This window comes from Nipponia nippon, unplaced genomic scaffold (assembly GCF_047370975.1).
Source record: "Nipponia nippon isolate SJK-2023a ecotype South Korea unplaced genomic scaffold, ASM4737097v1 scaffold_27, whole genome shotgun sequence".
Taxonomy (NCBI): Eukaryota; Metazoa; Chordata; class Aves; order Pelecaniformes; family Threskiornithidae; genus Nipponia; species Nipponia nippon.
Genome location: NW_028262344.1, coordinates 5,143,915 through 5,158,043, shown reverse-complemented (window position 1 = coordinate 5,158,043; position 14,129 = coordinate 5,143,915). Strand labels below are relative to the sequence as shown.

The 14,129-nt window shown below is 48.3% G+C and overlaps 1 protein-coding gene across 1 annotated transcript; it reads left to right on the top strand.

The window, feature by feature from the left end:
- Positions 1–1,079: 1,079 nt before the first annotated feature.
- On the top strand, positions 1,080–10,575 carry LOC148055075 (substance-P receptor-like). Its single transcript, XM_087762672.1, has 5 exons — positions 1,080–1,099; positions 1,313–1,507; positions 5,452–5,602; positions 5,908–6,104; positions 6,506–10,575. Exons 1-5 carry the CDS (start codon positions 1,080–1,082, stop codon positions 6,795–6,797), a joined length of 855 nt encoding a protein of 284 aa, XP_087618798.1. The 3' UTR covers positions 6,798–10,575.
- The last annotated feature ends 3,554 nt before the right edge of the window (positions 10,576–14,129 follow it).

Sequence of the window (14,129 nt, the reverse complement as noted above, 5' to 3'; positions counted from 1 at the left end):
CTGCTTGGGAGCATAAATCCAGGGTAACATGCTCTGAACCCCATGATAAAGTCCACCTAAACCTCATCCAGCACAGCAAACCCACTAACGAGGGGCTCAGCCAACACCAGGCATTTGAAGGACGAGGAAGAGGAAGGAGACAAGTCCTTGCAAGGTCCTGGGAAGCCGATTGCAAGTACGATAAGGAAGAAATGAGAAACATAGATGCAGAAACCAGGAGACCTTGATGCATCACCAGCCGCTGTGCCAGAGCAGCACTAACACCCATTGCTTTGGCTCTTTCTAACCAGCTTTGATTTCAAGTACCAAACAGATTTTTGAGGGATAATTATCAGGTGGATTAGGTGGATTTTCAGCTGCACAAAGCTGATAAGGTTTGGTACCCTGGGGCAGAGGAAGAGCTGATGGTGGTACCTCCTGCGTATTTACATATTAATCCCTATGTCTTTGCCCCTGCAAGTGGCCACCCAAAAATGCAACACAGGGAATATTTGCCATCTAGGAAAAAATTAAAAGAAATATCTGTCCATCCTCCGGACGGAGAAGGGATGAAGAGAGAAATAGAGGAGGCTGCAAACGCCTCAGGCAATAACACATGCAGAGCGATGCAATGTTTCTCCTCTCCCAAAGCTTGATGCAGAGCAGGAGGAAATAAAATAAAAAAATTGTGACATTCTCACTTAATCCTTACAGCGCTGCTGGCTACTGCCAGCTTTGCAAAACCAGATTTGCAGAGGGATAAATTCAATCCACCTCGTCACCACTGGAGCTTTCCTCACATATTATAACTGATGCTTGAGGGAAAGAGCCCAGGAGCCGGGCAGATATAGGTGGCATCTCAGATCACCCATCCCATGCTTGTCCAGCACTCTTTTTTTTGGTTCTCCTCCTATAACACTTGGCACCGTGATCTACCATAGAGACATGATTTTGCACGGGCGCAAAACTACCAGGCGCTGCCAAAACGGCCGCTGCCAGATGGCAGCATTGCGGCTGGCTTCGTACAAATTGGTCTTTGCAGAAGCAGCCGGTTGCGTTAGTGAAACTGTTTTTCAGCTAAAAGTCAATGAGCGTCTCAAATGGGATTCAAATCTCAAGGGTAAGATGCTGCAAGAAAATTAGAGCGTTGGCCGGGCAATCCTCCATAAAGGGATTATTCAATGCTGTTTGTATTGTGCTGAGTGAGGGGCCGCCAGGATGCATTAAGGGAGCGTCAAAAGTATGATCCCCATGCAAGGGAGACCTAAAACAGCCCCAAAAGCTGCAACATCAGGGTTTTCCAGCCTTGATTTCTCCTTTTCCCACCTTGCAGGTACATGGCTATCATCCACCCGCTGCAACCCCGACTCTCGGCCACCGCCACCAAGGTGGTCATCGGCGTCATCTGGCTCCTGGCTTTCCTGCTGGCTTTCCCCCAGGGTTACTACTCGGTGATGGATGAGCTGCCGGGCCGGCTGGTGTGTCTGGTGGAGTGGCCAGAGCACACCACCAATGTGTACGGAAAAACGTGAGTTGAACTTTTCTGGCAGTGGGGACAAGTCACTGTACAGAAAAAATGCAAAAAAAAAAAGTACAAAAAAAAAAGGCAGTAAGGAAGGATGGGAATGGCTCAGAGATCCTTGGGATGGGGAAATCCTGCCCCTACCCTAGCAAGGGCCAGTGCTATGTAGTCGACAGTAGCAAAATCTCTATCTATATCATCTTGGGGCACATTAAAGTTAATTAAAGTGAGTTTAGTGCTGCTTGTGGTCTAAACGTTGCCCCATACTGTGCCATGCTCCCTGCTCTTCTTGGATGCTCATCCTCGAGGGAAACTAATGTGAAACTGCTAAGATGCAATATTTTCACTGTGGGGATGGGGTTTGCATTGCCCCCAGGGGCTTATTCATACACACAGGTATGGCTGTGGTTTTTGCAGCACTTTTCCTGCAATCCGTCTCTCTAAAGTCTTCCTGGGGTGAGAGTTATTCCTGTAAGAGGTAAACAGGGTTTTAGCAGGGGTATCTTGGCCAGGCAATAACAGAAAAAAAAAAATGGTTTGGGATTTACTGAGTCCAAATGCCCAAAAATTCACTTGATGGCTTAAAAAACAAGCTACAAAAGGGGCTCTGTGGCATCAGCTCAGACTGGGAGGCAAATGCTGAGCTAGGAGGGCTCAGCAGGAATCTCCTTCCTTCCCATTAAGGGGCCAGCTAATTAAATCTAGCATTTCCAAAGGGTCTGGGCAACCCCGCTGGTCTGCCAGCACAGCAGTCCTCCATGGTTTGCTCTTTGAAGTCCAGGAGTCATGCAGCAAGTTAAATGTCATGCGTTAAGGAAAAAGGGGGGGGAGGCATTTGTTATCTCCAGTCCCGTGGAGCAATGAATTAGGGCTGTGAAGCAGGGGACACACACACACGGAGAGGTGTTTAAAGCCAACCTGAGCCTGGCGAAGGTCTCTCTGCAAGACAAATGAGATGAGTCTGCCAGTCAGCAGCGAGTGGCGAGTTCCAGAGAGCTGGACGCTATCATTTATTATCCTCTTATTTATTTACATTGCAAGGCAGGTAAGGCAAGAACTAAGCTGGGGCCGGCCCAGCTGATCTCCAGAGGTGTTTTCCAACCTTAATTATTCCGGGCCACCACAATAAATATAGCCAGTATGAAGAAATGCTGCTGGCTTAGACAGCCCGTGTGGCCAGGATGGGGCTGAGCCCCCTTGGACCAAAGCAGCAACCGGTGCAAGCTCAGGGCCTGTGGCTTTGACAGATCATTTGTTGTTCAGCTGTACGCTGGGGCTGTCGCTTTTTCAAATAGATAATTCAAGAGAAAAATGCCACCATTAACCTATGAATGATTTGCCGCTGGAAGCCGGGCGCCGCTTTAAAGCCTGAGCATCCCGTGCTCTTCGGTGAGCCAGGGGCTCTGCAGACAGATGAGGGAAGCCAGGAAAGCTGGGAAAGCAGATGCTAAGCAGAAGCTTTTAAATAGCCAAACCCCAAATATTTGGTGGGGATTGAAAATAACTTGCAGCTCAGCAGCATCTCTCCAAACTGTGCAAACTCACTTGCACAGCACAGAGCCCGGCAGAGCCCGAGATGTTATTTTACTTCCCCAAAATAACTTTGCAGGGACAGGTGGCTGGGTCACTGTCAGACACCCTCCCCTGCTCACATAGCCTTGGTGCAGTTATTTAAGGAAGGCGCCAGCAGCAGCCAGCTTGTTTGCAATGCCATGATGAAAAATAATATTATTTTTTAGTTCATAGTGAAAATAGGGGACTTCTCCCAACACCGGGGGGGGTCCTTTCTCTTGGCAAATGGAGCCCAGGAAGCACAACCCTGGCATGCAGAGGGTGTCAGAGACCAGGATGTGCACATGAGGATTTTTCACTGGGAAAACGTGCCCGTTCTCAGCCTGGTCCTATGGGGGGAAGCGGACAAAGACCTTGGCGCAGGCGAGATGCGTCTGCAACAGGAGCCGGCAATTTAGCTCGATTCGATTCAGCGGCTGCTCACTGCTGTTAACCACCAATTCCCTCTCCCACTTTTGGTTTCGAAATAGATGTCTGATGTATTCCAATTTCATTAGCTGCCATTTCGGTTTGTTAAGGGAAGGGGAAAAACCACTCCGCTCGCCAGCTTCCCTGGGAGATAACAGCCCACGGCAACCATCTGGGCTTTGCAAGGCAAACGGAGATGGCAGCCCCCTCCTCCAACATCACTGTCCCATAACGCCTGCAGGCTCCTCCATCTTATACAAGACCCTAAATCCCCACACTGAAGACCTTTAAATTACAAAACACAGGCTTCTCCAAGTGCTCTGATCCTGCAGTTCTTGTAGATAGAAGAACATACAGATGGTTTCACATGGAGACCGGTTTTCAGTGCCCAGGGTCCAAAAAAAATGTCCCAGGCCTCTTTGGAAATCCCTGTCCCTACCACGCCCAGGCAGCTCTGAAAATAAGGGTCCGTCTTGCTTACGTTATCTAACAGCTCCTCTGGGGCATTTCTGCATTGCTCTCAGCTGTTTGCAGCTGGTTTAAGACCCTGCATTACATGGGAACCACAACAAAATCTTCATTGCGGAGCCACAGAGACGCCTCTTTAATTAGCAAAACAGAAAACAGCCCTACAAAATCCATCTCAAATGCGATTAGCACTGGGCAAAGAGGAGGCCAAATGAGACTGCAGGTACAAAACAAGGAGGAGATGGCGTGGCAGCATGGGTCCGGGGCCAATCCCATTCCCTGTGGGAGTTGCACCAGGCACAAGCCTGACCCATTCATTACACTTTGGAAATATTATTCAATCAAAGCTCCCAGGAGGATGAGTGAGGGCAAGAGCAGAGCGTGGCTACAGGGCCCGAACCACTTTGAACAGAGGCAGCACCTTGCATTCGAGCTGGGCACGCACCCCAAAAATGTATGCAAAGACTGTAAAGCTGTCGGAAGAAAATTACCTCCAGACCTGGCAGCACACATGATGCTTTGCAAGCCAGCACCATGCAAGCCAGCTGTGTTTCTGTACCGCTATTGCTCATCTTTCTGCAGGGGAGAGAGGTTTTTGCAAGCTACGATGGTAGGAAGGAACCTGCAAGGTCAAACCGTCCGTCCCCATCCTGTTTGTTAAGAACAGCATTATTTTTTTCCTTTTTAAACCAACTACTATTTAACACAAATCTTCACTGAACTCACTGCAAACCCAGTGGCTATTGCAAGCTGCCACGGCTCCACCAACTTCACGACAAAACAGTCTCAAGCCTGTGCTAACAGTTTAATCCAGACCCTCTCATTCAATTTTGGGCTTATTTATACCTGTTATAAACAGACACAAAGATCCTGCCCTTTCCATGAGCCTGGAGAACTGACCCAGCCACTGAATTCACAGAAAAGTTTTAATAAATCTCCACGACAAGGGTTTTGGGGGACTGGAGTTACACCTTGTGCCACCTGAGCCTAGCTAAACTGATGGTGGACCAGGATTCGGGCAAGTTGCATCCAAAGCCCAGTGTTTGCCCTGCAGGGAAAGCCTTTATTTCTTCAGCTTAATATTCCCATCCTTTATATGTCAAAAAAACCACATTTGCTCCTGCAGGACTACCAGATAAAAAGTGTGATAAGAGCAAGCATTCATCTGTAGGATAATTTGGATTGTAAATAGAGTAGAATTGAGAGTAGAGCCACTCCAGCTAAGACATCCTTGCCTTATGAAGGTAACACAAGTTCTTCACTGGCCTCTACATCCCATCCCATGAGGGTGCTAGGATGCCAAAGGCTGGCAGCAGAGGCTTGGAAAAGATTGGGGTGAAAGTAGGGAGTCCTTCCCGGCCTGAGCTCTGCAGGCAACGTGTCTGCAGGAATTGTGCCAAATTCTCTTTGCCCCTGTGAAGCACTTTGCCTTCAAGCTTGGTTTGCAAGAAAAAGACTGAATAGGTAGAGGACACACACACAACGATCATCATTTTTTCTAGGTATCACTTCTGCATGACCATCCTGATCTACTTCTTGCTGCTTCTGGTGATAGGATGTGCCTACACTGTGGTTGGCATCACCCTTTGGGCGAGTGAGATACCCGGCGACAACTCTGACCGCTACCACGAGCAGGTCTCGGCTAAGCGGAAGGTAAGGAGCCCCAAGCACGGTTGGAGCCATAATTCATGCCCAATCTCAACTAGCCACAGCCAAAAATACTTCATTAGGGGTGGAAACAGGCCAGGACTTGTTGCATGGTTGTTGCTAATGGACCAGAGACCGTCCTCCAGATGTGTGTCCTCTATGAACGTGCATGGTTTAATCAAGATGTCGACCATGTGTTCCCCGTTGGAAAGGTCTCCAAGGCCAAAAGGGGTGGCCCCTTCTGGAGGGTGACACCCCACCTGTGGGGTGTCCAATGGATGACTTTGCTTCCCTGCCCCCTCTTCCCACAGGTAGTGAAGATGATGATCATCGTGGTATGCACCTTTGCGCTGTGCTGGCTGCCCTACCACATCTACTTCACCCTGCAGTATTTCAACCCCGAGTGGTACTTTCAGAAGTTCATCCAGCAGGTCTACCTGGCTATCATGTGGCTGGCCATGAGCTCCACCATGTACAACCCCATCATCTACTGCTGTCTCAATGACAGGTGGGTTTTGAGTCACTTTTGGCAGCACCTTGGTGCAACAGGGAGGGGAGGAGGGGGAGATACAGAGGGGTCTGATGGAGAAGAGTATGGACTGAGAGTTTTTCCAGGATGGTTCTGTCCCATCCTCTGCCAGGGGCTGCTTCCAGCAGATGCAGGAATGATACAGTACTCACCTAAATAAGCCTTTCCTAAAGCCCATATGGGATTTGAGGGCAGGTATCAAAACAGTCCTGACTCCTAACTGGGATTTATCAGTGGGGTTTTTTCCTCCCCTTAGGGAAAAGCAGCATTTTTTGTTGTTGTTCAGCATGATTTGCTCTGTCTTCCCACTCCTAGTGAGGTCCTTTTGCCATCTCCACATCCCTCACTGCTGCCTTTCCCCATCTCTTCCGTCCCCCCAGGTTTCGCGTGGGGTTCAAACATGCATTTCGGTGGTGCCCGTTCATCAGTGCTGGTGAGTATGAGGGCCTGGAAATGAAGTCAGCCAGGTACCTGCAGACACAGAGCAGCATGTACAAGGTCAGCCGGATAGAGACCACCGTGTCCTCGGCAGTTGGCACGGCCGAAGAGGAGCTGGAGGAGAGCAGCAAGGCCAAGCGTCTCTCCATAGACATGACGTCAAACAGCTCCTCCCGCAGCAACTCCAAAACGGTCTCCGAAAGCTTCAGCTTCTACTCCAACACGCTCACCTAAGCAGCTCCCCAGCTCCGTCGGCCACTCACAAGGGTGTCACCATCCCCTTTCCCTCACTGGGATGCTTCGGCGCTCAATCCACCCAGCATCATCACCCTGGTTTGTGACGTGCTGGCTTTTTTCCATGCTGTTTTACCGTCTCTTGCTGTGCCGCTCGCTCGCCATCCTTGGGTGAGCCTGAGAGCAAAAGCTTTGGATTAGTTTCATGTGCTCCACTGTGGCTCGTGTCCGAACACAAGGGAGGTTTGGCTGGCCTCTGCCTTGCTCGCTGCCTGTCCAACCCACCACATACCGGCTGGGTGGATAGAATGTAGAAATGAGACAGAGATGTTTTTTTCTCCTAAACCGTAAGTACAACATTGGCAGGTGCTTCCCTGCTCTCTGCAAGGCAGCAGGGATCTCCCAGTGCATCCCACCCCACAGGAAAATGAACCAGTCTTGCACTTTCCTCCTCCCACCTTTAATTTCATTCTCCCTGTCACTCTCGGTTGAATATCCAGAGGGGTATTCAATTCAAAAATCCAGCAAAAAAATGCTGTTTTCAACTTCAGGAGCCTGTACATCCATGGGGCAGCACTGGCCACTCGGCGCTTCAACTGAGATCCAGGCATTTCTGCACAGTCTCAACTCATCTCCAGCACCCGCATCCCTCTGCATGATGGTCTTCTGTTGCCACTCCACAACACAGCTCATCAAAACAGGGCTCTTGAAAAGGATTTCTGAACTGATCCAGACTTTGGTTGCTGTTAATCAACCATATGTGCCAAAAGCAATCACTGTGATTTCCTAAAAGGCCCAAGGTGAGGCCTCTCAGATAGATTTTGGGAGTCTGTGGAGGTCTGGAGAAGAAGAGACTGACCATACTGAAATGTTTTTCACAACCTGGAAATGTCTAAACCTGCACAGAAAGGGGCATGGTAGGATTCCGTCAGAAAAACAAAGTTTTGCCAGCATACAAGGTTTGAAGGTAGACAAGAATTTTGCAGACATTTTTCACTCAGAGGAGGGTTGAAATGATTCAGTTCCAGTTTCTGGATTTTGTTTTAATCAGGGAAACATTTTTTCTTTTCATCCCCGTCTTTTGCGTAAAACATTAAGCTTATGATGTGTACGTGGATATATCTAATATTTTAGTCCTGTTATGATGGATAATTTTCACTGGGCCTGTTCATACCAAGGGCTCCTTTGGTCAGCAAATGTATGAACATACACTCAAAGGGGAAAAAAAGTAAATAAAATGAGAAGTGGGCAAACTTGGCTTGTTGGAAACAAACACACAAGTTTGGGGGCAATTTGGGGGCAGTTGTATTGACTGCTCCTTGCTGCTGGTCCAATCTCTTACTTTTGGTGTAGAAATAAGACTCCTAAAATGGATTCACTGCAAGACAGAAATGCTGGAGAGATGCACAATAGATTTGCACAGGGCAAGGAAACGGCTCATTCATTTTAAAGCAGCCGAACATCAGACCCTGCTGAGCACACAGCAATTTCTGGAAATAAAACAGATGACTTCTGGAGCTTTTCAACTATTCAGCCTCCAAACTGGCTGTTGGAAGATCCAGCCATTAATAAATCCCCAGCCACGATGGTTCTTGGAGATAAAAATACACATATTTAAGCAACGACTCCAGCAGAAATTAAATGAATGGGCAAATAGATGGATCTGAGAGCAACAAAACGGCTGCAAAAGCGGATTGACAAGAATGGTCATCTTCATTTTTACCCCAAATCCTGCCAAGTGCATCAGTGAGGAGGAGCTCTTCCAGCCACTTCCACGCTCTTCCCAACTGCTGTGACTATGCAACGTTACAAACTGTGCTTCATGCACACGCTGGGATATGCTATTTTTTTTCCTGCTTAACTTCCACTTCTCACCATTCTTGTCACCTTAAGACATATTCCCTTGCTGCTGCTTCCCGCGACCCTGCAGCCTGGAGAAGGGGGAATGGCATGAGCCTGCCTGGGGATTTGGTTTTGCAAAAAAACACCAGCCCCAGGCAGCAGCAATCGAAGGGATGGGCGATGCCGAGGGTTTTAACGCAAGGCTTGGACTAGGAAACTTTTCCCACCAACTCCACAGGAGCTGTGCTGCCAATACACAAGAAGGTGCTACAAACCAGAGCCAAATTCTGATTTACTCCCAGCTGCCAACCCAAATTCAAAATTAAAATGAAACCAAATATCTTGAAATGGTCTAGAGAGCCGAATAAGGCAAACAGAGATCTGCTCCATACACCCCGTGCACAAGAGTTTGTGTCAGGTTGTGAGCCTACAGAAGTCAGCATTTAGGAAAAAAAAAAAAGAAAACAAACCTATATGTGTGTGTGTGTGCATATGTGTATATATATAACCATTCCGCTCTTTTGTGCTCCATGTTTTATGCCCCAAGGATGCTGTGATCATGAGATGTGCAGAGGAATGACAACTGTCTTCTCACAAGCAATGCTCAGCTTGAAACGTGGGATAGCCCCAAGCGCATGAATGGAGACTTCAGCTGACGGTTTACAGCCTGAAATGCTTCTTGTGCATCTTGTAGAAAACTATCTCTTGAAATAAAGTGGGAAAAATTCCCACCTGTTATAAAAGGTGCCAACGACCGCAGCGGAGCCAGCCTGGGACGCCCAAGCTGACAGGAATGTGTCAAGGGATCATTCAACAGATGGAGACCAATGCAAGAAAACCAAAATGTTCTGTGTAAACGGGTACAACACGCCCAAACCTGGGTTTTCCTTTTCCCCCTCCAAGTGCCAAGTTATTATATCGGTGGAGGCAGGAACAGGGACGAGGCTCTTTTCACACTTAGGATCTAGGCCAACCTGCAAGATGGGATGTTTGGGTCAGGTCCGCATCCATGCACATGATATCAGGCAACATTAGCTGGTTTCACCAACCTTGGGATGCTCTGTGCACGCAAAAGCCACAGAGAAGTCTTCTTTTGAAGACTGAAAAGCCTAAAACAAGATGCCCCTGCCCAGGCTTGGGGATAGGACATCTAACCATATGGTGAGTCCAGTCTCTGCACTATTTCCAGCTCTCCTTTCAAACAGCTCAGCTGTAATACAGAGGCTTTTTCTGGTTTATTAAGCCTGTTTCCCTGGTTTGCTTGCAGATCTCTGATTAGAAATTCAATTGCAAAGCGAGACAATTTCTTTGTCTCTTTCCTGGCTCTCTGAAATGGAAAATAATAGCATCTGGAGAGAATCACTCAGCAGGTCTGCACACATCCCTTTGCCATCTCCTCCTGGGAGGCATACAGGTAACTCCCACCATCATTAAGAGGAGCTGCCTAAGTACAATGCACTCCAAGCCAAAACCATTGCAGAAGGGAGCTCTGAAACCCAAATCCCAGCCTGAAGCCATCTCCTTACCCCCAGGGGATTGATATAAGTTCAGGTTTGCTTCCTGGCACTCAGAAATAGCTCTTCCCACCCAGCTCCCAGCGGAAGCATGGAGCAGCAAATCCCCGCCTCCATACATACCTTGAGGTCTGCTCAATTGCTCCAAAATACAATATTTACACCCCGTTTCACATGTAACCATTTATCCCCCACCAGCTCAAAACAAAAACCAGCAAAAGTCAAGCAAGATCCTGCTTGCCAGAAAAATTAGGCAGCTTTGCAAATGTGGAGGTCAAAGCAAAGCAGCCAGTACTGATCCCCATTGTTTGTAGTGCTTGTAACAGGATTGCTGGTAGACACACAAAAGGCTGCCTGCCTGCCACTTATCTTTCTTATTATTTTTATTTTGCTGTCCCTCGAGGGATGCCATCACTACTTGGCCCAGCCGAGCACACCGCATCTGCCAACGGGTAGCAACTTGGGATGGAAGCAGAGTATCTGCTATTTGCCGTGGATTTCCACAGGGCTGACGGGTTTGTTTTTTTTAACTTGCTGTGTCCTAGCCAGAGCCCTCCTGCGAGACCACGCAACCAAAGTGCCCAGCCCAAGAGCTCCTAGCTTTTCATAGAATCATAGAATCGTCAAGGTTGGAAAAGACCCTTAAGATCATCGAGTCCAACCGTTAACCTATCACTGCCAAGTCCATCTATACCATGTCCTCGAGCACCACATCTATCCATTCTTTAAATACCTCCAGGGATGGAGACTCAACCACTTCCCTGGGCAGCCTGTTCCAATGCTTGACCACCCTTTCTGTGAAGAAGTTTTTCCTAATATCCAACCTAAACCTCCCCTGGCACAACTTGAGGCCGTTTCCTCTTGTCCTATCACTCGTTACTAGGGAGAAGAGACCAATCCCCACCTCGCTACAGCCTCCTTTCAGGCAGTTGTAGAGAGCAATAAGGTCTCCCCTTGTAGCAAACACTACACATCAAGGTTATCCCCCTAGATCTCCAGCCGACCCGGGCTTTATACCCCCAGCAGTAGGTGTGTCATGTTATAAGGGGCGGAGACAAGGGAGGGTCGACCCTTAACTCTTTCCGTACAGCACGTGATCTTCCGGTCGCCAGCCCTTATCTTTACTACATTTCCCCCTCCCTTAGCTCCAGTAGTTCTGGATCTTGCTGGGGAAGCTGCGTGTAAAATAATCGATATATGGTAAGACTTATACAGACACGCATCCGTTACGTTCATAGATTTTGCCCAGTCCAGCCAGTAGTTCGTCGCGGCTCCCTCATTACTCCCCCACACCATCAGGATGCATAGGGAAATGGTAACCTGTCAAGATAAGACTCAATAGATTGATTAATGTCTATACGGTCGAATATTTCGACTGGGTACCCATTCTAGCGTCCCTTTCTCGGTTTGCACACACGCATACCCACGTCCCAAGCAACGGAGGGAATAAGGGCCCCCCATTCACGGGTTTGCAGGTTCCGTACTTGAACCAAAGGGTAAGGCCCTTCGTTCTCATCGAGCCGGAAATGTGCCTGGGTTGCAGTCTGGGTTTTATAGGTGTTCCCTCGAATGGTATGATTTAAGGTAATTAGTGCCGTCGTCAACAGACGCTGTGCCCGAAATAAGGGAGGGTCAAGGGGGAGGGGGAACCCCTGTTCCTGGGCTTATCTTTTCCCCCTCCCTAAGTCGGTCGAGTAACTCTTTTAATGTGCGGTGCGCGCGTTCTACAATGCTTTGGCCCGTACTGTTATAGGGAATGCCATGACTCAACTGAATATCCCAGCGCGCGCAAAAGTCCTTTGTCTTCTTGCTGACATATGCCGCTCCATTATCTGTTTTAATTTTTTGTGGGATGCCAAGTTGCGCCATACAGTCCTGCCAATGTAAAATAACTGAGAGAGCATTTTGTTTAGTATGCATAGTCGCTAAAATAACTCCACTGCAGGTATCAACTGTGACATGCAGATACTTACGTGGATTAAAGGGTTCATAAATCGTAACATCAGACTGCCATATTTGGTTGGGCTGCAACCCTCGAGGGTTTACCCCTGCCTCCCAGAGGGGACCTTTGGAACACACAGGACAAGCAGCAATCACAGAGCGAGCATCTTGCAACGTAATGCCAGCGAGCCTAGCTAAACCGCGAGCTCCACAGTGGAGGAGCTCATGCAGGCGGAAAGCTCGCCTTAGGTTAGAAGTTTCTTCAACCGCCAGTACGCTCTTTGCTAAGCTGTCCGCTATTTCATTCCCAGCAGAAAGAAAACTCGGTATGGAACTATGACTATTAACATGGATAGGACAGACAGGAGCGGTTCTCATTTGCAGTGCGGTGAGCAACATTCCGGCAATCTCTGACGTTGCCCCAAGTGCCCATCGGCACTTCTTCAGTAACTTATATACATAGCAAGAGTCTGTGATTAGATCCAAGGCCTCTTCGGGCCATTGAGTGAGAGCCATCCATACCGCTTTGGCCTCAAGATACTGCACGGATTGCCCTTGATCTTGATAACTAATGTGGGTCCACTGACCATCCTCCTGCCATGTAACGACAGCTTTCCCAGTAATCGATGACGTGTCGGTAAAAACTGTGCGGCCTCCGGTGGGTTGTTCAACTATGGCACTAGCTGGCAAAAAATGGAGTACCTGGATTATCTCCCCACAGGGGTGTGGTCTTAGACCTTCAATACGACCCGTAAATTCAGCTATCGCCGCTTGTAGGAGCCCCACTTGTGGAAGTACCAACTCCCACTGTGCCAAAGAACAGGGCAATGCGATGACCTCCGGGTCCTTCCCTGTTAAGTGTTGAGTTTGCCTCCGACAGCGGAGAATAAGCTGGGATAATAATGTTGGCCAAGAAATTAAAGCCGTCTTTGGTTTGCCTTGATACAACCAAGCAAAAGGCCAGCCTTTTTCACCATTATTTTGAATTAGTAAACCATGGCCAGCGGTATCGGTCATGTAAATCAGGGCAGTGACTGGTTGTTCAGGTGTAAATCGAGCGAGACCCCAATGCTGGGCTCGCTCCATAATTGTCCTAAGAATCTCCTGATGGTTTCTTGAAAGAGTCCTTGGAGCTAGGGGGGAATCTCCTCCTTTCAGGAGTTGATATAAGGTAGTCATTTCTGCCTCAGATATTGGAATAAAGTTTCTAAGCCACAATAGTTGTCCAATTAATTTTTGTGCCTCATGGAGTGTTGTCACTGTAGTCCGAATTTCAAATGATTGTGCTGTCACGCTTCGTGGCCTCAGTTGAGTACCTAAATACTTTACTGCACGCCCTACCTGTGTTTTCCGAGGCTCAATGTGTAACCCATGTCGCTCCAAACTGACTATCAGCTGCACGCGTGCCTTTTCCAGTAACTCCTCTTGGTTGGACGCCAGTAACACGTCATCCATGTAATGGAAAATGATGACCGTAGGGAAATTTTCTCGAATAGGGCGTATCGCAGCAGCTACAGCAATTTGACACAAGACTGGTGAGTTTTTCATGCCCTGGGGTAACACCTTCCATTGATATCTGGCGCACGGGTGTTGATTGTTAGGCTCAGGAACAGTAAAGGCAAAGCGTACTCTATCTTCTTCATGCAAGGGAACACTAAAAAAGCAATCTCTAATATCTATAACCACTATTTGATAGTCAGGTGGAATCATGGCCGGAGAAGGGAGGCCCGCTTGTAGCGGACCCATGTCTTGTATACATGCATTAACTGCGCGTAGATCATGTAGCAGTCGCCACGCTCCCGATTTTTTCTTTATCACGAAAACGGGGGTGTTCCAGGGACTTGTAGAGGGTTCGATGTGTCCTGCGTCAAGTTCTCGTTGTACCAATTGTCGAACAGCCGCCCTCTTTTCCTCTGTCAATGGCCACTGCTCTACCCACACTGGTTTATCTGTCAACCAGGTGAGTTTTAATGGGCGGACACAGGCAGTGGCCATTATGATAAATTTGTACGCAGCACTATATTCATCTTCTGCA

Coding starts and splice junctions, on each gene's coding strand:
- LOC148055075 (XM_087762672.1), top strand. CDS start 1,080: ATGGGATTCAAATCTCAAGG. Junction 1,100..1,312: donor ATGGGATTCAAATCTCAAGG/GTAAGATGCTGC, acceptor CCCACCTTGCAG/GTACATGGCTATCATCCACC. Junction 1,508..5,451: donor ACCAATGTGTACGGAAAAAC/GTGAGTTGAACT, acceptor CATTTTTTCTAG/GTATCACTTCTGCATGACCA.